This window comes from Paroedura picta, chromosome 15 (assembly GCF_049243985.1).
Source record: "Paroedura picta isolate Pp20150507F chromosome 15, Ppicta_v3.0, whole genome shotgun sequence".
Classification (NCBI taxonomy): Eukaryota; Metazoa; Chordata; class Lepidosauria; order Squamata; family Gekkonidae; genus Paroedura; species Paroedura picta.
The window spans coordinates 1,185,007-1,204,190 of record NC_135383.1 but is presented as its reverse complement, the minus strand read 5'-3'; the positions used below and the strand labels follow the sequence as shown (position 1 = coordinate 1,204,190).

The 19,184-nt window shown below is 56.9% G+C and overlaps 1 protein-coding gene across 9 annotated transcripts in view; it reads left to right on the top strand.

Moving 5' to 3' along the window:
* UBR4 (ubiquitin protein ligase E3 component n-recognin 4) overlaps window positions 1–19,184 on the top strand; it is a 74,806-nt gene that overhangs the window by 42,281 nt on the left and 13,341 nt on the right. For 6 of the 9 annotated variants that reach the window (XM_077311645.1, XM_077311640.1, XM_077311642.1 and 3 more), the window contains 26 exons: window positions 214–330; window positions 2,303–2,512; window positions 4,369–4,518; window positions 4,635–4,862; window positions 5,848–5,926; window positions 6,408–6,647; window positions 6,895–7,063; window positions 7,578–7,722; window positions 7,975–8,060; window positions 8,648–8,735; window positions 8,844–9,037; window positions 10,139–10,378; window positions 10,817–10,955; window positions 11,600–11,725; window positions 12,404–12,559; window positions 13,465–13,808; window positions 14,115–14,205; window positions 14,543–14,627; window positions 15,133–15,260; window positions 15,762–15,891; window positions 16,192–16,349; window positions 16,730–16,839; window positions 17,336–17,477; window positions 17,999–18,080; window positions 18,175–18,348; window positions 18,658–18,779. In XM_077311645.1, the coding sequence (XP_077167760.1) occupies window positions 214–330; window positions 2,303–2,512; window positions 4,369–4,518; window positions 4,635–4,862; window positions 5,848–5,926; window positions 6,408–6,647; window positions 6,895–7,063; window positions 7,578–7,722; window positions 7,975–8,060; window positions 8,648–8,735; window positions 8,844–9,037; window positions 10,139–10,378; window positions 10,817–10,955; window positions 11,600–11,725; window positions 12,404–12,559; window positions 13,465–13,808; window positions 14,115–14,205; window positions 14,543–14,627; window positions 15,133–15,260; window positions 15,762–15,891; window positions 16,192–16,349; window positions 16,730–16,839; window positions 17,336–17,477; window positions 17,999–18,080; window positions 18,175–18,348; window positions 18,658–18,779 (3,933 nt within the window). The remainder of the gene's footprint in view (window positions 1–213; window positions 331–2,302; window positions 2,513–4,368; window positions 4,519–4,634; window positions 4,863–5,847; window positions 5,927–6,407; window positions 6,648–6,894; window positions 7,064–7,577; window positions 7,723–7,974; window positions 8,061–8,647; window positions 8,736–8,843; window positions 9,038–10,138; window positions 10,379–10,816; window positions 10,956–11,599; window positions 11,726–12,403; window positions 12,560–13,464; window positions 13,809–14,114; window positions 14,206–14,542; window positions 14,628–15,132; window positions 15,261–15,761; window positions 15,892–16,191; window positions 16,350–16,729; window positions 16,840–17,335; window positions 17,478–17,998; window positions 18,081–18,174; window positions 18,349–18,657; window positions 18,780–19,184) is intronic. The other 3 variants (XM_077311647.1, XM_077311646.1, XM_077311644.1) reach the window with 1 other exon arrangement.

The following is a 19,184-nucleotide window of genomic DNA, read 5'->3' as shown; positions in this document are numbered from 1 at the left end:
ATTTTAGCCAGTATGTGGGGTGAGGCCCTTGGCAGCCTTTGTGTCAAATCCATCCTTGGAGCTCTCTAGCTCTAGTCCCTGGCAGGAAACTCAAGAGTTCGAGTGGGAGCAGCCAAGGGGCCTCAAAGTGGCAGGTTCTCCGTGTTGGGGCTCGAGGGAGCGGATTTGGTTCTGTCTGAGGGCAGCTGGTTCTTCTCCTTCTCCCTCACCCAGGACGTGTCCAAGAAGAACGAACGCTGTGCCCTGAATGAGGTTCACTTGGTGATCATGAGGCTTCTGAGCGTCTTCATGTCCCGGACAAAGTCCGGGTCCAAGTCTTCTATTTGTGAGGTATTTTCAAAGGGGCCCCTGTGAGAACAGCTCCTTACCCAAGACAGAGTGTGTGGAGGGAGTGCGTAAATGCTGTGATCGGCCTCCAGCAGTTTTTTTCAGAGGCAGTTGCTCATGTCCCCTGGAGCACTCCTGGCTGCTAGGCAACCAGAAGGTTTAGGACTAAAGAGGCATGACATTTAACAGACAAGCAGAACGGTCCTACACTGCTGCACATCCCTGTTTCCCATCATCCCTCAGAAGCCCTGTGAAACATGTTGAGAGATGCTACACAGTGGCCCAGGCCAGCGTGGGAGCCAGATGTGGAGCGGTTAAAGTGTTAGTTTGATCTTCAAGCCCTCACTGGGCCAGCCATGAAGCCCCCTGGCTGATCTTGAGGCAGTCGCTGTCTCTCAGCCCAGCCTCCCAGGCAGGGTCGTTGTGAAACTAGAATGAAGGAAAGGGAACCAACAAGCTGTTCAGCGGGAGGAAGGACGGCATAAAAATCGACTGGACCACTCCTCCTCCTCCTTCAGCGGCCAGGGTGGCTCTTCCTATGGAACTGGCCCAGCTCCCGCTGCATCTCGAAGGCTCCCTGCCCTTTCTCTCCCTTGTAGCTCCGGGGTCAGCACAAGTTAAAGCCGGGAGGGATGGGGGGATTTGCTCAGACACTCAGACGGGGGAGGCTGAAGCGACGGCAGCAGCAACCTCTAGAAGTTGCTAAGAGGATTCCGCTGATATTTGTTGCTAAAAGGTGCAGTAATAGAGCCTTCCTCTTTCAAAGGAGGGAAGTCAGCAAGCCCATGTGGAGGGAAGGAGATTAATAACAAAATCACAGAGGTTAAAAATAGATCCTGAACTGCATCGAATGTTAATGAGCTTATGAGCTCGGGGGGTTGTTTGGATTTGCCAGGGTGGCTTTAATAGCTTTATTTACAGCAGCTTTTTCACCAGCCTTTTGTTGTGTATCTCTGGGATGGGTGGTGTGTGTGTGTGGGGGGGGGGGGAGAGATATCAAAGCCAAGGGTGCTTGCCTTCAAGATTGTAGGTGCAAGACGCTTCCCCACTCAGGTAGGGCTGCGGCCGGTTCTTTCAGGCGGAGCCCTTTGAACGCCCCAGCTGGCCACGGTCCAGAGAAGCAAGCAGGGATTGCAACTGTCTTTAAGGAGGGGAAATAAGAAAGGAAGGAGGGCTGAGCAATCTCTCTCCTTTGCTAATCCCCAGCTCCATGCCCCCTGGCACGTGTGTCGGTGGGAGATTAGACTCGAGAGGCGATTTGGGGTTTTGTGTCGTCCCCCCTCCCTCCTTTCTTTTTTTTAACTAGGCATTTGTTCAGAAGCATCTCACTTTGTCACTTGGTGCACTCTCGTTTAAGAAGAAAAAGAAAATTAACCCAGTTTGCTCATCTCAATTGGCTTGTTAATGAACCCCCGGTGGCTGGCTTCTGAGGCCCAAGGCTCTGTTTTCAGGCGGCACAATCCTAACACGTCCTGACCCTAAGCACGGGGTCCAGGCAGCCCCTCTGAAACAAGCTTGGTATGATACGTGACTCCGTGGTACAGCAGGCACGCGGTATGCCGAAGCTCTCAGTCAGGGGTAGTCAAACTGCAGCCCTCCAGATGTCCATGGACTACAATTCCCATGAGCCCCTGCCAGCATTCATGGGAAATGTAGTCCATGGACATCTGGAGGGCCACGGTTTGACTACCCCTGCTCTAAGTTCACGTCTCGGGAGCCTCTGTTTTTAACGGGACTATCATGGCAGGCATTTGGAAAGCCCCTGCTCTGCTCAAGACCCTGGGGAGACAGTGCCAGGGCAGGGGGCCTGTGGCCTGAGTCTGTGGAAGGCAGGTGCAGAAGCTTGCTGGGGATTTGAAGGCAGCGTGGTGCCCTTCCAGAACTGTGCGGCCCTCCAGGACAAGAGGCAGGCAGCCTCTCCTCTCCCTTCCTCAGGGACCGTTTTCTCCCTCCCCCCCCCCCCACTCCTTTTCAGGCCTCTTCCCTGATCTCCAGCGCTACGGCAGCTGCGCTGCTGAGCTCTGGTGCGGTGGACTATTGCCTGCACGTCCTGAAGTCTCTCCTGGAGTACTGGAAGAGCCAGCAGAGCGATGAGGAGCCCGTCGCGACCAGCCAGCTCCTGAAGCCTCACGCCACCTCTTCCCCACCTGACATGAGCCCCTTCTTCCTGCGCCAGTACGTGAAGGTGAGTGCCAGGCTGGGACGAAGAGGAAGCTCCCGCAGCACAAACGCAGCTAGTTAAAAAAGATCCAGCTGAGCCTTATCGTTGGACTTCATTACAAGGAGATGTCTCATAAAAGGGAGCTGGATTTGAGGATTCTGTTTAAAAAGGCACGGTGGAGCCAAGTGGGGCTGTTTGGACAAGATTATGCTCGTCCCTTGGGTCCGGAGGATTGGGACTGGTCGGAGCGCAGGGGTCCAGGCCGGCTGCCCATAATCCCTAGCCTTCCTCATTTAAATATCTCTGTCCTGCCTTTCCTCCAGGGGGGAGGGGGAGCCCTTGCAAATGCCTCTCCGCGGCTGAGGAGGCGCCTCGCGAGCATCAGGGCAAGTGGCAGCGGCCCCTGGCGGCTCCCCGGCAGGCTCTCTCGGGCGAGCTTTCAGGCCCTCTCAGCCGCTCTGGCGTTGCCTTTCTTCTGAACATCTGGTGGTGCAGCTTTCGTTTTATTTCTGGCCCGGCACAGCACAATGGTATAAGCCGCATTAAACATTAGGGTGCTCTTTGCCTGGAGAAGGGAATGTGCAGAAATTCTGGAGGCCTGTGGAGGTGATTGCCGATTTAAGCTCTGCCTTTTATTCCCTCATCTCAAAGCGGCCTGCTGTTTCCACATTACGCTTGTCAGTCAAGGGTCTTTTTTTAATTGCTCCGGAGCTACAGAAAGAGATTCCAGTAAGGATCGGCCGGGTGGAATGCAGATAGCTCCTTTAAAAAGCATGCAGGCTTGTTTCTAGTCGTACCGTGTCTAGGTAGGCCTTTGCCCTTGCTGCAGAAGCCCCCGAGGGTCTGGAGGTGGGCAAGACCACTAAGACTCCTCAGTACTAAAGCGTGAAGAAGAAGGTGGTTTCGTGTGGCTAGAAAAATGGTCCTGTCGTGTTCAGGAGGCAGTTGGGCCCTGCAAGGCTGATATGGGAGTGCACCCCCCCCCCACCCGGCCTTGGGTTGTTCCACTTGGACTTCATCTTCTCAGGGTGGCCAAGGCAAGGAAGTGGGGAGGAAGGAACAGCATCACAGTTCATTTCAAAAAGGAAGTTTCTAGCTCTTAATGATTAGCTGCGAACCTTGGAGTCCATGGGGGCAGCTGTGTGGCTTATAAAGGCATAACTAGAGGGAGAACTGAGCGGCAAATAGTATGCTGGATTGATGGATACTCTGCCGGGTCAATCTGTGACTAGCAGCAAAAGAGCCCCTCCAGCAGCCCCTCTTTTCTCCTTCTCTCCACCTCATGCCTGCCTCGTAGAGTGCTAAGTGGCCCTCCCTGTCTGTAAGGAATTGGCCCCTTTGCTGAATACAGCTGGCGCCACTCAAAAGCCACCAGAACACAGTTTTTAAAAACCTCAGGAAAGGACTAAGCAGAAAGATGTGCTGAATGCCGCAAGTGAAAAACAGCATAATTTACTCCCGCTGAGCCACTCTGGGATGCGCCTTTTCCCACCGTGTTGATATGGGGAGCTAGTGTCTTCTCTGCCAGGCAAAAGGCATGAAACAGCAGGTGGTACAAAGGCCAGCCGTCATTGTACTTACTGGGAATGCACAGATTTTTCTTCCCATGCTCTTGTCCTCAAGGACGTCCCACCCTTGTTTTTTTTGCGGTGTGTTCGGCCGTAATGAGAGGGGCCCATTGCCCAAGGGACGCATCTTGCATGGAGGAGCCCTGGAGGTGAGGCCAGGCAAGTGGCCCTGTAGTGTTTGCAACAGCAGGCTGTGCCCTCGACTTTGGGTGCCTCTGCCAGTGAAAGGCAGACAGGTCATGGTCAGGCTCCACCACCTCTTTGAATCACCAAGACACATTGTGGCTGATGCTGATGCTTTCTTCCCTCCAGGGCCACGCTGCCGACGTCTTTGAGGCTTACACCCAGCTCTTGACGGAGATGGTGCTGCGGCTGCCCTACCAGATCAAGAAAATTGCCGACACCAACTCCCGCATTCCCCCGCCAGTCTTCGACCATTCCTGGTTCTACTTCCTGTCAGAGGTAGGGGGTGACGCGAGGCTGTTGGGGAAAGGGGGTGGTGAGGCCGGTCCGGGCCTCTTTTGGGTGGACAGAGAGGTGGCACTCAGTGCGTCCTCCTTCCCCGCTTCTCCTTCCAGTACCTGATGATCCAGCAGACGCCCTTCGTCCGCCGCCAAGTCCGCAAGCTGCTGCTCTTCATCTGCGGCTCCAAGGAGAAGTACCGGCAGCTCCGCGATCTCCACACGCTGGATTCCCATGTCCGTGGGATCAAAAAGCTCTTGGAAGAGCAGGGGATTTTCCTGAGGGCCAGCGTGGTCACCGCCAGCTCGGGCTCCGCCCTACAGTACGATACTCTCATCAATTTGGTAAGGAAGGGGGCGGAAGGTGCCGCTTGGGCTACACGTGAGCTTTTGGGGCAGCTTCCGGGAGGAGGGGAAGATTCTGTGTCCCTGTGGAAGCTGTTCCGTTTGTGAGCTTGTCTCGTTGTTCGTGGCTCTGCCCTTGTTAAATCCATGTGGGCCACTGCCGGAGGGGAGGGGAGAGCCTGAAGGCAGCAAAGCTCAGCCGTCACAGAGAGGCAGCAGTGTGGGATTAATCGAACTGGTCACCAGCTTTATTCTGGCTACTGCCAAGGGCTGGTTTAGGGACCGTTAAAAAGGCCTGGGATGATTTGAGATTCTTAAAATTCTGCCAAAGCAGTCTTCTCTTGCCCCCCCCAATTCTTAAAATTCTGCCAAAGCAGTCTTCTCTCGCCCCACCCCCCAAAGAAAATTGAATACATGCATGAGTCTGGCACCTGAAACTTTTGGGGCATGTGAGCTGTGTTTCTAAATGAGTCACTGTTCTGAGCATGCTTCCTCATTGGGGTAGGCCCAGGCTGATAACTCCTGCAGAGATGCAGCATGTCTGAGAGCGGGTGATTCTGTTGATTCCCTGCCGTGGGAGTGGCTGGATCTCTCGTTGACCCCCAGTGCAAAGACAGGGCCAGATTCCACACCTGCATCAGTCTCAGACCACAGGGGGTGTGGGACCCTGGAAGAGGAACTTGGGCTTCCAACGTGGGTGGGGTTTTAGATTTACAGGAGCCTTTCCTTCTGAAGTTAGTTCTCAAGACAGGGAGAGCTGCATTTCCCATGGCGTAAATGTTCTTTAAGCACTTGACTTTTGTATTTTTCTATAAACTTTACAAGGTCAGAATACTTTGGAATGTAAACGGGCCTTATCCACTGGTGATGCTGATCTTTCCGGTGCTTCAGGTCTTTCTCTCCTACCCAGAAGGGTCTATGACCTGACATCTCTACAAGCTGGGCTTGGTCCCTTCCGACCCAAATTCTTCTGTGTATTTTCCAGATGGAGCACCTGAAGGCTTGTGCAGAAATCGCCACACAGCGAACAGTGAACTGGCAAAAGTTCTGCATCAAAGATGACTGTGAGTTGATTCCCGGGGGTGGGTTGGCTTCAGGGGGACGAGATTCTGTGCTTGAGCTAGAGACTCCCAGTTTCCGCGGTCAGTTTACCTCCTTTCCCCACAGCGAGGAGACCTTGTTGCAAAGGTTCTGTGGCCTTTGTAAAGTTTGTCAGGCTTCAGGAGGAGGCTTCGTAAGGCTGCGGCTTCAGGAGGAGGGAGAGGGTAGTGAGTTTGCAGAAGGGCTTCATCAGGGGTGGGGCGAATAGCCATCTACTGCCGGATGACTACGAAACACTGAGCAGGTTCAGCAAAACAAGGCCTCTGCTCCTCTGAGTTTGTCCCTGTGGCTGGGAGGTTTTTGACTACAGCACAGATGTTGGTGCCTTCAGAACCTGTTCCGTTGCTCCTGCAAACTGTGGTTTCAATAATATGCAGCATGGAAGACGTGAGAGGTTTGTTTGTTGAGCTCTCTCCCCCTCTCCCCATTCCTCCTCCTCTCCAGCTGTCCTCTACTTCTTGCTGCAAGTCAGCTTCCTGGTGGACGAGGGGGTATCGCCAGTCCTGCTGCAGCTGCTCTCCTGCGCCCTGTGTGGCAGCAAAGTCCTGTCGGCCGCTTCTTCCTCTGGGACTTCCGGCACTTCTGCCTCAGCCCCTGCAGGCTCTGGGGCGGGGCAGCCGGCCGGGCAGAGCAAATCCTCTGCCAAGAAGAGCAAGAAAGAGGAGAAGGAGAAAGACAGGGACGGTAAGCGCGCAGAGTCTGTTTGTGGTCTCTCTGTCGGCTTCCGTGCTGCTGCCCTTCTCAGCGAAAGGGAGGAGGGGTCTGCTGTGGGAGACTGGCTCTGCTTTGCCTTCCTCATGTGCTCCACCAAGTCCTCCGGGGGCAGCATCCTGCATCCCCAGCACAGGGCAACTGAAGGGGGCCGGTCTGCTGAATGAATCTGTGGCTGGGGGGGGGGGTGTCCATCCGTTCTCACTCCTCTGTCTCTCAGGGGAGGGCTCCGGCAGCCAGGAAGACCAGCTGTGCACCGCACTGGTGAACCAGCTGAACAAGTTTGCCGACAAGGAGACCCTGATCCAGTTCCTGCGCTGCTTCCTCCTGGAGTCCAACTCCTCCTCTGTCCGGTGGCAGGCCCACTGCCTGACCCTCCACATCTACAGGTGAGCGAGGGGACGCCTGCTTGACGTTGCCCCTCATACTGCTTAGGGTAGCATCCTGCTGATGGTGGTCTCCATGCCCCTCTACACAAGGGTCCCAAGAACTACCTGAGCCTCTGGCAGCTCCCACAAAGCAGCCCCTTCTTGCAGTGGTCTTCTGGTGTGGAAAAAGTGCTGGGGGGGGGGGGCACAGGGCTGGTGGCCTCCGCTATGCTTCTGGCCAGAGAGGAACAGAACCTCCAGAGGGGGAAATGTGGCTCTCTGGTCGGCAGCCCCACCTCTCTCGCATGCAGGTCTGTCAGGATGCATGGCAGGGCTGGGGGCAAGGGGGCAAGGGCTCCCTCTGCAGGTGGACTCTGGGACTCTTGTACGGGGCAGGGAGAGAGAGGTGGGTTTACTGAATTACGCCGTTGGGAGAGAGAAGAAGGGGGAAAGGCAGAGCAGAGCACCCCTTTGTTAGCAGGGGGCTGGAGGGGCTCTTTGGTAATCCACCTCCGTTTGTCACCCCCCCCTCTAGGAACTCGAATAAGTCCCAGCAAGAGCTGCTGCTGGACCTCATGTGGTCCATCTGGCCGGAACTGCCCGCTTATGGGCGGAAGGCTGCCCAGTTTGTGGATCTCCTGGGCTACTTCTCTCTGAAGACGCAGCAGACGGAGAAGAAGGTGTGTTTGTGGGGGGGGGGGGGAGGCAACAGGCACTGCCGCCTTCTGCTGCTGCTGCTTTTCTGTCTCCCCTCCTTTGCCCTACCCATTTTTTCTTCTTTAGGATGAGAGAGGCAGGGATGGAGGAAGGGGGGTGTTTGCAAAAAACAGATGAATCCCCCCCCCACCCCTGGGAGTGATTCTGGGTCCAGCTGCGGTCTCTGCTGACTTCCCAGGTTTCCCTTCATGACTTCCTTTGGCTTTCCGTTTCAGCTGAAGGAGTATTCCCAGAAAGCGGTCGAGATCCTTCGCATGCAAAACCACATCCTAACAAACCACCCCAACTCCAACATTTACAAGTGAGTCTCTCCCGCCTGCCCCTCCCACTCCCACCGGGAAGACCCCCGTCCCCCAGTATGTTTGGGGGAGGCGGCCCATCTTAGGGGCGGAGTCTAGCCAGTTCTCTTGGCTGGAGCGCACAGCCTCCCTCACGGAAGGCGTCGCTCTGCTTGTCCGGCCGGCCTCCCCTGGCCCTGCTCTGGGTCTGCCGTCTCTGCCACATCGTACCCCTCCCCCCAGGCCCTGCCCTACTCTCCTTTGTCTCCTCCCATGACTGCCTCCTATTGGGGAGGGGGGCTTGCTGCATCGCCCCCTGACCCAAAGGCATTCTTTGCTGCAGGCAGCTTTCCAAAGGGCTCGAACCTTTTATTTCTCCCGTTATTTGCCCAGAAGGTCTCTCGTCAGTTGCCAAATATGGTGGCTCAATGACTCTTCTGGGTCCAAAGGCAGTCAGTCAGTCCCTGGGTATCGGTTGCTGGTGGAGAAGCCACGGGAGGGGGCTGTCCTTGTGCTTCCTGGTGGGCAGGATGCTGCACGAGGCGGGCGGTGGGTCTGACCCAGCCAAGCAGTGCTTGCGATCTCAGTGGCTGGGCTGTCTCCCTTGCAGCACCCTCTCCGGCCTGGTGGAGTTTGATGGCTACTATCTGGAGAGCGACCCTTGCCTTGTTTGCAACAACCCGGAAGTGCCGTTCTGCGTGAGTAGCTGCTTCGCAGGCCCTGCATTGCGGGCTCAGTGCATTTCGCTTCTGCACGGCTTGGTGGGAGAGACTTGTTTTGTGGCAACCCGTGGCTCTTCTTTCCAGTACATCAAGCTCTCCTCCATCAAAGTGGACACCCGCTACACCACCACCCAGCAGGTAGTGAAGCTCATCGGCAGCCACACCGTCAGCAAAGTGACCGTGAAGATCGGCGACCTGAAGCGCACCAAGATGGTCCGGACCATCAACCTGTATTACAACAACCGGACGGTGCAGGCCATCGTGGAGCTGAAAAACAAGTGAGGAGCAGGGCTGGTGGGCTGGGAAAGGGCCCTCTTCCGGGCCCTCGAAACGGGCGGAGAGTTCTCCAGCTCGGCCATCCCTTCCTTCACGGGGACCTGGCCAAATCGGATGGGTGTATTCAGGACATGGGGGCGCGGGAAGAGGGCCGGTGTGCCGGTGAGGACCAGGTGGCCTCCTTGCTGCCTCCAGGGCTCTGCGTTCCTAAGAGTCTCCAGTGGGGGTCCTCAAGGCCTTGGGGCCTTCTCCATGCCAAGCTGGTCCTTAAACCTCATTGCTCACATTGGCATCAGTAGGCGGGGACTGATCTTCAAAAACAAACGAATTGAAATATTGCTAGTGTTGTAGAAGGGGAATAGCTGCCGTCACAGAGGGCCACTCTTCCCTTCTGCAGTCTGTGCTCCAGGCGTTTGCTGAGGGTGGTCTGGCAGGGGGGGGGGAGTGTTCCCCTTGTCCCCTACTGTGAGGGTTTCTGCTGCCCTCCCCTGATTGACCCCACACACAGCTGGCCGGATCTTTTGCCACCCGCCAGCAGGATCCTCTTGCTCGTAATTGCGCATTGCAGTCATGCTGGGATGCAAGGAAAGGACTGTGTTTTGGTCTGTTTGTTTGTGGGGGAGCGAGGAACCATCTGTTTCAGCAACGACTCTTACTGGGGCAAGGGCAGGTTGGAGAAGAGACCAGCCCGTGCAGGAAAACATGACTCCCTGGGCCTGAGACTCTGAGAGAGCTGCTGCCCTGCCTCCTGAGCCCAAGGGCCTGGGCCCCATTCCTAGCATCCTCTGTTTGAAGGGAAGCAGGGCTTGGGAAAGGGAGAGACGCTTCCGGACCACCAGCTCACTCTGGGCTAGCGGAAGTGATGCCCTGGAAGGCTGGCTTGGGATGTCACAATGGGAGGGTTCCAAGTGGGGAAGACGCGCAGGCAGTGGAAGACCTCCTCATGAGCAGCCTGCTCGGAGAGCTGCTCTGCATTCCTCTGTCCCATTGAAAGGGGCTTTCTGACGGAGGCAGCAGAAACGGGCTGTGGCATGAAGTGGGGTCCGGCAATACGGTCTCTCCCCGGCCTCCGCCTGACTCCGCTCTCCTCCCTCACCTTCCAGGCCGGCCCGCTGGCATAAAGCCAAGAAGGTGCAGCTCACCCCGGGCCAGACGGAGGTGAAGATCGACTTGCCACTGCCCATTGTGGCCTCCAACCTGATGATCGAGTTCGCGGACTTCTACGAGAACTACCAGGCATCCACGGAGACCTTGCAGTGCCCCCGGTGCAGCGCGTCTGTCCCGGCCAATCCCGGGGTGTGCGGGAACTGCGGGGAGAACGTTTACCAGTGTCACAAGTGCAGGTGGGCTGAGGCTTCCCAGCAGCCAAGGGTGCGGCCTGGGGTTCGGGCCACGAGAGGATCCCCCCGGACAGACGTGGTCCATTTCTGGTCCAGCAGGAGCCCAGATTTTGGGCTCTCTTTGGGCTGGTCCGCCTGCATAGGCATACTTGTCTGGTGTCCGGCCTGTATCTCTACTGGGTACAGGTGACAGAAAGAAGACACTCCAGGCATGTGTGAAACTAGACGTGGGGAGCATAGAGGTTTTGTGTCAGCTCCCCTGGGTGTGGGGATGTCTATATTAAAATAAGCAGGAGGAAAGAGTCAGGCTGCAGCAGGGAGGGAGGAGGCTCCGAGCCAAACGGAGGGCAGAGCTGCCTCCTCCTCCCCCCTTGGGGGCCTGGCTGAGCGCAGGCCTGGGCTGGAGCTGCCCCAACAAGCCCGCTGTCCTCCGCTGCCCAGGTCCATCAATTACGATGAGAAGGACCCCTTCCTCTGCAACGCCTGCGGTTTCTGCAAGTACGCCCGCTTCGACTTCATGCTCTACGCCAAGCCTTGCTGTGCAGTGGACCCCATTGAGAATGAGGAGGACAGGAAGAAGGTGAGCTGCCCCAGGAAGGTGGCCAGGGGTGGGGACCCCTCCCTCAGAGCAGCGCCTCTCCTGAAGGGTGAGGGGCTCAGGGACCCCTTGTGACCTAGTGCCAGAAGGGCTGGGGGAGGGCCCAGGTTTTGGCTCCACTTGCCCTTCTCCTGCTAGCCGCCACATTTAGGTTGACCCCGCAATTCCTTCTCACTGGAGGAACCTCCCTCTTGCAGGGGGTGGCCAAGGGAGCCAAGGGAGCCTTCTCCCTTCTGGTGTGGAGGAAGCTCTGCAGACTCCAGAGCAGAAAAGGGAAGTGTCCGGAAGGTCTCCTTTTTGGGTTTCCTCCACACTGGAGGTGCTTAGTTTTTGATGCCCCATCCGCCAATTCGGCAGGGCAGAGAGGGAGCTGGACAAGGGTTCCCTTTGCCAGCAGCTGCTCTTTGCAAGGGCCTCGTGCCATTCTGTCTGGGGCTCCCTCCAGGGGTCCCCAACCATTTTGAGCCTGTGGGTTTGTGGACATGCAGTGAGTTTTGTAGCACAGGCAGGATGTGAACTGGGATCAGACACCCTTCTTGCAGGACACGGGGCTTGAAATGACCCATGCGCGTTTATCCGCACAGCCAAATAACCCCCCCCCCCTCCCGCGTTCTTGTGCTTGGCAGGCAGTCACCAACATCAACACCCTGCTGGACAAGGCGGACAGAGTCTACCACCAGCTCATGGGGCACCGGCCTCAGCTGGAAAGCCTCCTCTGCAAGGTGAACGAGGCTGCGCCGGAAAAGCCACAGGTAACAGCAGGTGGAGAAGGGAGAGCCGGCGGGGCTGGGCAGGGCGGGGCTTTTTCAGCCAACGGGGAAACGAGGCCTTGCCACGACACACAGAGACAATTGTGTGTTCTGATAGTGGCTTGCTGCACCTAGAGGAAAGCAGGAAATGGAGGGGTGCATCAGTGTGCAGGAGAAGAGAGGGGGTGTGCAAATCCTAGTCTGTGTGGTTTGGCAGATGGAATGTCTGCTCTGGGCTGGTGTGTCCTGGCCTGATCTGGGCCAGTAGACCTGAACTAGCCCGGAGCCCCGGGCGTATCTGTGCCCTAAGCATACTCCCTGGGCTGTGTCAGGCACTACCTGCAGTTGGGTGTGTTCCTGAGGAAGGGAGGCACAACTTGGAGACACCTGGTGTCCCAGGGAAGGGCTCACTTGAACTGAAATCCTGCTATTGCTGGAACAGACCTCCTGAGGTGTCAGTTGCCTGCTTTTGAGGCTCAGTAGCTGTAGGGACTAGTAACTTGCTAACTAAACATGCCAGTTTCTGGCCGCCTTACACTTGTGCAGTTTTTATGGCAGAGCATTGCATAGCCAGTTTGCGTGCTGGTACCAAGATGTCTGTTTAAACTTGGCCCCCAATTCTTGGGTGTCTTCTCTCCCCTCTCTGTGCCATTCCCTTCCCTCTTACTCTTCCACTGGCAGAATTCTCTCTCCCCCCTCGTATTTCAGGATGACTCCGGCGGCAGCGGAGGCATCAGCTCCACCTCGGCCAGCGTGAACAGATACATCCTGCAGCTGGCCCAGGAATACTGTGGCGACTGCAAGAATTCCTTCGATGAGCTCTCCAAGATCATCCAGGTAAGCAGCCTCCGTGCCGCAGGGGTCGCGGGGAAGTGAAGCCGACTGCAAAGGGAGCTGTCCGTGCAAACCCAAGGGCTTTGGCTCCCGGCCCCTGGGAGGACAGGTGCCCCTTCTGCAGGAAGCTCCCTGTTTTGAAGCTACCTGTTTTAAAACATCCTCAGGGCCAGGTGGGGATGGATGTGCCTTCTAAGCCCAGGCAGGAAAGAGGCTGATTCTGAGAAGGAGGGGAGGATCCTTTCCCCTCCTGCTTCCTTGAAGCTGGTTTTCGGTAGCCACTTTGTGTATCTGGCAGAGTTTTCTGCTTATGGTTAAAATGGAAACGGTGTAAGAGAGCTGTGCTTCAAGGGTCCTTTTCTCCAAAGCTCTGCCTTGGAGCTGGGAAGGGACGCTGGTGGCAGCCCTCTTGATCCTGCCGGGGCTCCTCTCCCGTCCAGCCCCTCCCCACCCCCACCATTCCGCCTTGACTCTTGTAGCTTGGGAAAGAGACCAGTGTCTCTTTTTTTTTCACCCCCCAGCCCGGTGGGAAGAACTGGGATTTGGCAAGTGTGATTTGAATCACAGCAGAGCCAGAGGAGAAGGTTAAACAGCACTTTGCTCTGAACTTCAAAGCAATGCACTGAAGGCTGCTAATTAAAAATGACAACAACCTGTTAGTGATTCTAATTTGGGATTTCTTTGCCAACTTTGTGGTGCATCTCTGAGCTGCCGCAGTTGTGGCTGAATGTGGCCACTAGAGGGTACTGCTGTAGTTACAGCTTCCTTTCTGGTACACTTTGGGCTTGGGTGAAGGAGAGACCTCCTGGCTGGCCGGAAAGGGAGGGCTTGCCTTTGCCCCGGTGGGGCTGCTTTGAGCCGGTGGCCTTCACCATCCCTGGGCTTCCCCCTCCCGTATCCATCCTCAGAAAGTCTTTGCCTCGCGGAAGGAGCTCCTGGAGTACGACCTGCAGCAGAGAGAGGCCGCCAGCAAGTCCTCCCGCTCCGCGGTGCAGCCCACCTTCACCGCCAGCCAGTACCGCGCCCTCTCTGTCTTGGGCTGCGGCCACACCTCCTCCACCAAGTGCTACGGCTGCGCCTCGGCTGTCACTGAGCACTGCATCACGCTGCTGCGGGCGCTGGCCACCAACGCCGCCATCCGGCACATCCTCGTGTCCCAGGGCCTCATCCGAGAGCTCTTCGACTACAACCTGCGGCGCGGGGCGGCCACCATGCGCGAGGAGGTCCGCCAGCTCGTGTGCCTCCTGACCAGGTTTGTCCATCCACTCGGGGGTCAGGGCCTGCGGGGGGAGGGGGGGGGTTGAGATAAAAAAGGCCAAGGCCAATGGTGCTAAATCATCATGTTATATATATCACTCAAGTAAATGTTCAAAAAATTCCCTAGGCATTTCCCCAATGAGCTTCAAAAGGGGAATTTTGCATTGTATATATTTAATGATAGCTTTTTCCTGTACTCTTTGTAAAATTTATGATGTTTCTAATTGCATAAATAAAGGAAATTGGGGGTAGGGGGAGAAAAGAGCAAAAATCCCCGTTTTTCTCCCCTGCCCGGAAACAGGGACCACCCGGAAGCCACCCAGCAAGTGAATGACCTCATCATCGGCAAGGTGTCGGCTGCTCTGAAGGGCCACTGGGCGAACCCTGACCTGGTGAGGAGGCCGGTCTTTCCTGGGCTCTTTTCCAGGCCCCACCTCTGGGTGGCGGGGGGGGAGGGGCAGTCAGGCCCCCTGGGATTCCAGACCCCTGTAGGAGCGGCATCCAACCGGCTCTGAGTGCACGCAGCCTCCCCACAGACACGCCCTTGTTGCAACCCTGCAGGGACATTTGTGTGGGTCTGTTTCTAAAAAGCTGCAGTCCTGGCGTGAACCAAAGTGTCTCTTCAGGATTTAATTCCTTCCGCTTTCTCGCACAGATGTCGGATTGTCTTGGTGGCAAAAGGAGAGTAACTGACTGACCCGTCTCTGCTCTTCCTTCCCTCCCTTGCAGGCCAGCAGCCTCCAGTACGAGATGCTGCTGCTGACGGACTCCATCTCCAAGGAGGACAGTTGCTGGGAGCTGCGGCTGCGCTGTGGTGAGCCCCTGCATCCCAGAGGGCGACCGGCAGAGCAGGAGCTTTTGCGGGCCTGAGGCCCCAGGTCCAGATCTCGGGTCATCCATTGCTGGGGCTACGGGGGGCTTTTTCTCTCTCCCCGAGACCCCAGACAGCTCCTGCCAGTCAGTTCAATCGTGGCTCAGTCAGCTGGCCTGGCTCAGTGGCAGAGCCTTTACACTGTTGGTGGAAGGTCTTTGTCTTCACTCTGCCCTGGGAGAGCCATGGCCAGGAGGACCAAGTGGGTGGGATGGCATCAGGCTGCTGGGGTACATTCACAGACATAGCCGTTCATGGCCAGCGAAGGGCTGAGAACCTGTCTCGTTGGCCGTGGGATGGTTTCAGAAACCCCTCCAGTTCGGCATCGAGAGCGTCCGTGAGGTGGAAGCAAAAAGAGGAGAGCGATAGTGGGAGGTCGGGCGATCCTGCAAGCAGCATTCCTCCGAGTTCTCTGCTCCACCTGTGTTTTCTCTTCTGCCTTTTCCAGCTCTCAGCCTCTTCCTGATGGCTGTGAACATTAAGACGCCGGTGGTGGTGGAGAACATCACGCTGATGTGCCTGCGCATTCTGCAGAAGCTGATCAAGCCTCCTGCCCCAACTAGCAAGAAGAACAAGGTACCTTCCCCGCTTGCACTGTAGGCCTCTTCTGCACCTTGATTTAGTAGAGAGCCCTGAAAACCTGTAGGTTTTCAAAGTTATTGATGTGATCCCTCTTTCTTGCTTTTCTTCCCCCCAACTTCTTCTTAGTCCTCTAGAGGTTGTCTTTCCTTGGCCTTTTGTGATTCACACTGCCTGGTAGATTTGGACTGTGTATTTATGGTGGTCAGGAGTTTGTGGGAAACCTGAAACATTTCAGCAGGTGGGCCCAGGGCCTATGCGGGTTAGAATCACAGAATCATAGAGTTGGAAGGGGCCATACAGGCCATCTAGTCCAACCCCCTGCTCTATGCAGGATCAGCCTAAAGCATCCTAAAGCATCCCAGAAAAGTGTGTATCCAACCTTTGCTTGAAGACTGCCAGTGACGGGGTGCTCACCACCTCCTTAGGGTTTCCCTTAGGGTTTCCCTCGATCAGGAGATGTGAGGCTGCCTCAGAGATCTTGCCTCTGCTTCCTAGGATATCCCCGTTGACTCCCTCACCACTGTCAAGCCGTACAGCAATGAAATCCATGCTCAGGCCCAGCTGTGGCTCAAGAGGGAACCGAAAGCATCGTACGAGGCTTGGAAGAAATGTCTCCCTGCCAGAGGTACGAGCCGGGCTTCTCGGTTAGTCCGAGTGCAGGATCTCCTGGGGAAAAGAGCCCACTATGTCGTTGCCCTTGCTGATTGGTGTCCAGTGTGCTTCGTTTTATATTGGAGGTAGCTCCCTCCGGGGGCAGCCAATCTACCTTGGAAGGCTTCTGGCCCTCTGAGCCATTCAGCTGGACCCCAAGCTCCTCAGCCGGCTTTCATCCAAGGAACCAAGCTGGGCAACAGGAGAGGATTCTCCTTCTGCTCTGCCAACTCCTGCTTCTCCTCTCGCCCCCCCCCCACCCACCCACCCTCAGGCATCGACGCAAACGGGAAGACCCCCACCCGGCTGGAGCTTCGCCAGCTTTACCTGGCAGAGAAGTACACGTGGAAGTGGAAGCAGTTCATGAGCCGGCGGGGGAAGAGGACCTGCCCCCTGGACCTGAAGCTGGGCCACAACAATTGGCTGCGCCGGGTAAGCGGGAGGGCGGGGGCAGGCTTCCGTTTCTGCCGGGGGAACCATTCTGCCCTCCTTGGGGCAACCCGCTCTCTGGAAGCAGCTCGGACGGCACAGTCCACGAACAGGTCCTTTTTTGAAAAGAAGGTAAAGTCATCAGAATGAGCAGCTGGTACCAATCAGAGTGGTGTGGCCCAATTGCAAGGCCATGTGGGTGTGGCAGGGCGGCTTGTGAGAGAGGGGAGCTCTAGGGGCCCTGCTAGGCGGGTGCCAGAGGCTGCTTCTCCCGCGTGGGGCCAGATGTGTATCACCTGGCTGGCACTGCTTGTCTCCAGCTCGTATCCGTGTGGTTTTTGTCCAGCACCCTCCCTGATCCTCTGGCCTTGGTCGTCTTGTAGGTGCTGTTCACACCTGCGACCCAGGCTGCCAGGCAGGCCGCCTGCACCATCGTGGAGGCCCTGGCGACCATCCCGAGCCGGAAGCAGCAAGTCCTTGACCTCCTCACCAGGTATGTCGGTGATGCCAGGAGCTCCGTGAGCGTGAGGGCTGCTCTGCTTGAGGGCCGCCCCACAAGAGGTAGGGTGGATGTGGGACTGGCTCTTGGGCTGCAAGTCCACCAAGAGACAGGCTGCGTCTTGTTCCTGGCAGCCCCTTCCCCTGCAGGATTCAACCCCGAGGGTCACCCACACATCAGTCATTCTGGGGCCTCCTTCGGTTTGCCTCAGAGCTGCTCAGCAGGAGCAGAGAATTCAGCTTTAGGGCACGGTCTGCGCTGCAGGGGAAGGTCAGCCAGGATGAACAAGAGGTCTGTCAGCAGCTGTTACTGACCTTCTCCTCGATGAGTCCCCAGTTATCTTCTGAGGAGCTCCCCTGAACGTGGCCGGGGCTTCAGGAAACAAGCCCTGCCTTTACCCCCCACAGCCGTCCTTGCCCCCCCCCCCCACACCTGTCTTGGGTTCTCCTTGCCAGGAGCTTGCATTCTCTCCTGTCCATCCTTCCTTCAGTTACCTGGACGAGTTGAGCGTAGCAGGGGAGTGTGCAGCTGAGTACCTGGCGCTCTACCAGAAGCTCATCAAACCTGCCCGCTGGAAGGTCTACCTGGCAGCCAGAGGGGTCCTGCCCTATGTGGGCAACCTGATTACCAAGGTAGGGCCTCGGTTTGTGCCATGCAGTTCGTGCCGAGAAGGTGTGACGTTTGCACACGAACTCCCCTGGCCCCACCCCCAGTCCAGAGGCCGGGTGCCACACAAACTGCTCAGTGCTAGCTGCGTCGAGGGGGCCGAGGTTCAGGCCCAGGCCCTTTGGAAAGCAGAGGCAGGGAATGGTGGCCCAAGCCCAGTCCTGGGACCTTGTCCGGCTGGCCCTCCATTTGCTTGTGGGTGGCTAATAGAAGACCACTCAGCAAACAACAGCTACAGGTAAGTGCAGCCCTGTTTAATCCCTGCCAGTGCGAAGAGCTGGAAAAGAATGGACAGGTATATAGAGAACACCCCCCAGCTAGGCCTTTCTGCAGCCCTTCAAGTGGGCCAGGCAGCCCTCTTTTCCTCCCCCTTCTGTGAGCAAGGAGGCTGAGGCTGCGTGAGCACGTGAACAGTCTCCGGTGGTCTCTGAGCCAGGGGGCTTCCCCAGCTCTGCTCTCTCCTCACACTTTTCACTTCTCTTCCTAGGAAATCGCCCACCTGCTTGCCCTGGAGGAAGCCACGCTCAGCACTGACCTGCAGCAGGGATACGCTTTGAAGAGCATCACGGGTAAGTCAGCAGCCCGGCCTTGGCCTCCCCTCTGCCCACCGGCCTTGCTTCCCTGACGCCCGAAGCCTGACGCCGGTGCTCTCTTGCTTTCCAGGCCTCCTCTCCTCCTTTGTGGAAGTGGAGTCCATCAAGCGGCACTTCAAGAGCCGCCTGGTGGGGACGGTGCTGAACGGCTACCTGTGCCTGCGGAAGCTGGTGGTGCAGCGGACAAAGCTGATCGACGAGACCCAGGACATGCTGCTCGAGATGCTGGAGGACATGACGACAGGTGGGAAAGGGACAGGGTCAGGGTTGTGCTTAACGAGGTTTATTATATGGCCCAGGCTTCTTGTGGTCGCAGTTTTAATGACCACCAGTAGATGTAAATAGTCGCTTGAGCCTCTTCAGTGGCACATCACCATCATGGACGCTGCACATCTGTGCTAATGTGTTTGGAGTTAGGCTCCTTTGAGCAGTGCGGATGGCCTTGCAAATAGGTTGCATGTGTCTGCAGGAGTTTTTGGTCTCTTCATGCTCCGTACAGACAAAGCTGCTTTTCCCTGTGAAACTGAACCCCCTCCCCTCTCTCCCTCGGCAGGGACCGAGTCGGAAACTAAGGCCTTCATGGCCGTCTGCATCGAAACAGCCAAGCGGTACAGCCTGGACGACTACCGGACGCCTGTCTTCATCTTTGAGAGGCTGTGCAGTATTATTTATCCGGTAGGGACCAATCAGAGTTTGGCGGGCGGGTTCTTGCTAGGGCCGGCCCAGGCAGGCAGGAGAGGGAAGGGAGCTTCATAGCCCATCGGCCAGGAGGAATTCTCTGTGGCTCCCACCCGTCCTTCCCTGCAAGTACCCCTGCCCACTGGAGCCCTTCCCTCCTCACCCGCCAGCCATGTTCTGGTGCTAGAAATTGAGCCCTGAGGCTTGGCAAGAGACCATGAATGGGCAAGGGAGAGATTTCACTCTCACATCTCCCTGTCCTGGGCAGGCGAGGAGTGATTGTACAGGTGATAGGAAGCCAAATGTGATGGCCAGAGAGGCTGAGCCAACAATTCCCACCCGGGGCAGAGAAGGGTCAGGTTTCCTTCCCTGCCCCAGCAAGGAGCTGGGTTGGCTCGCTCA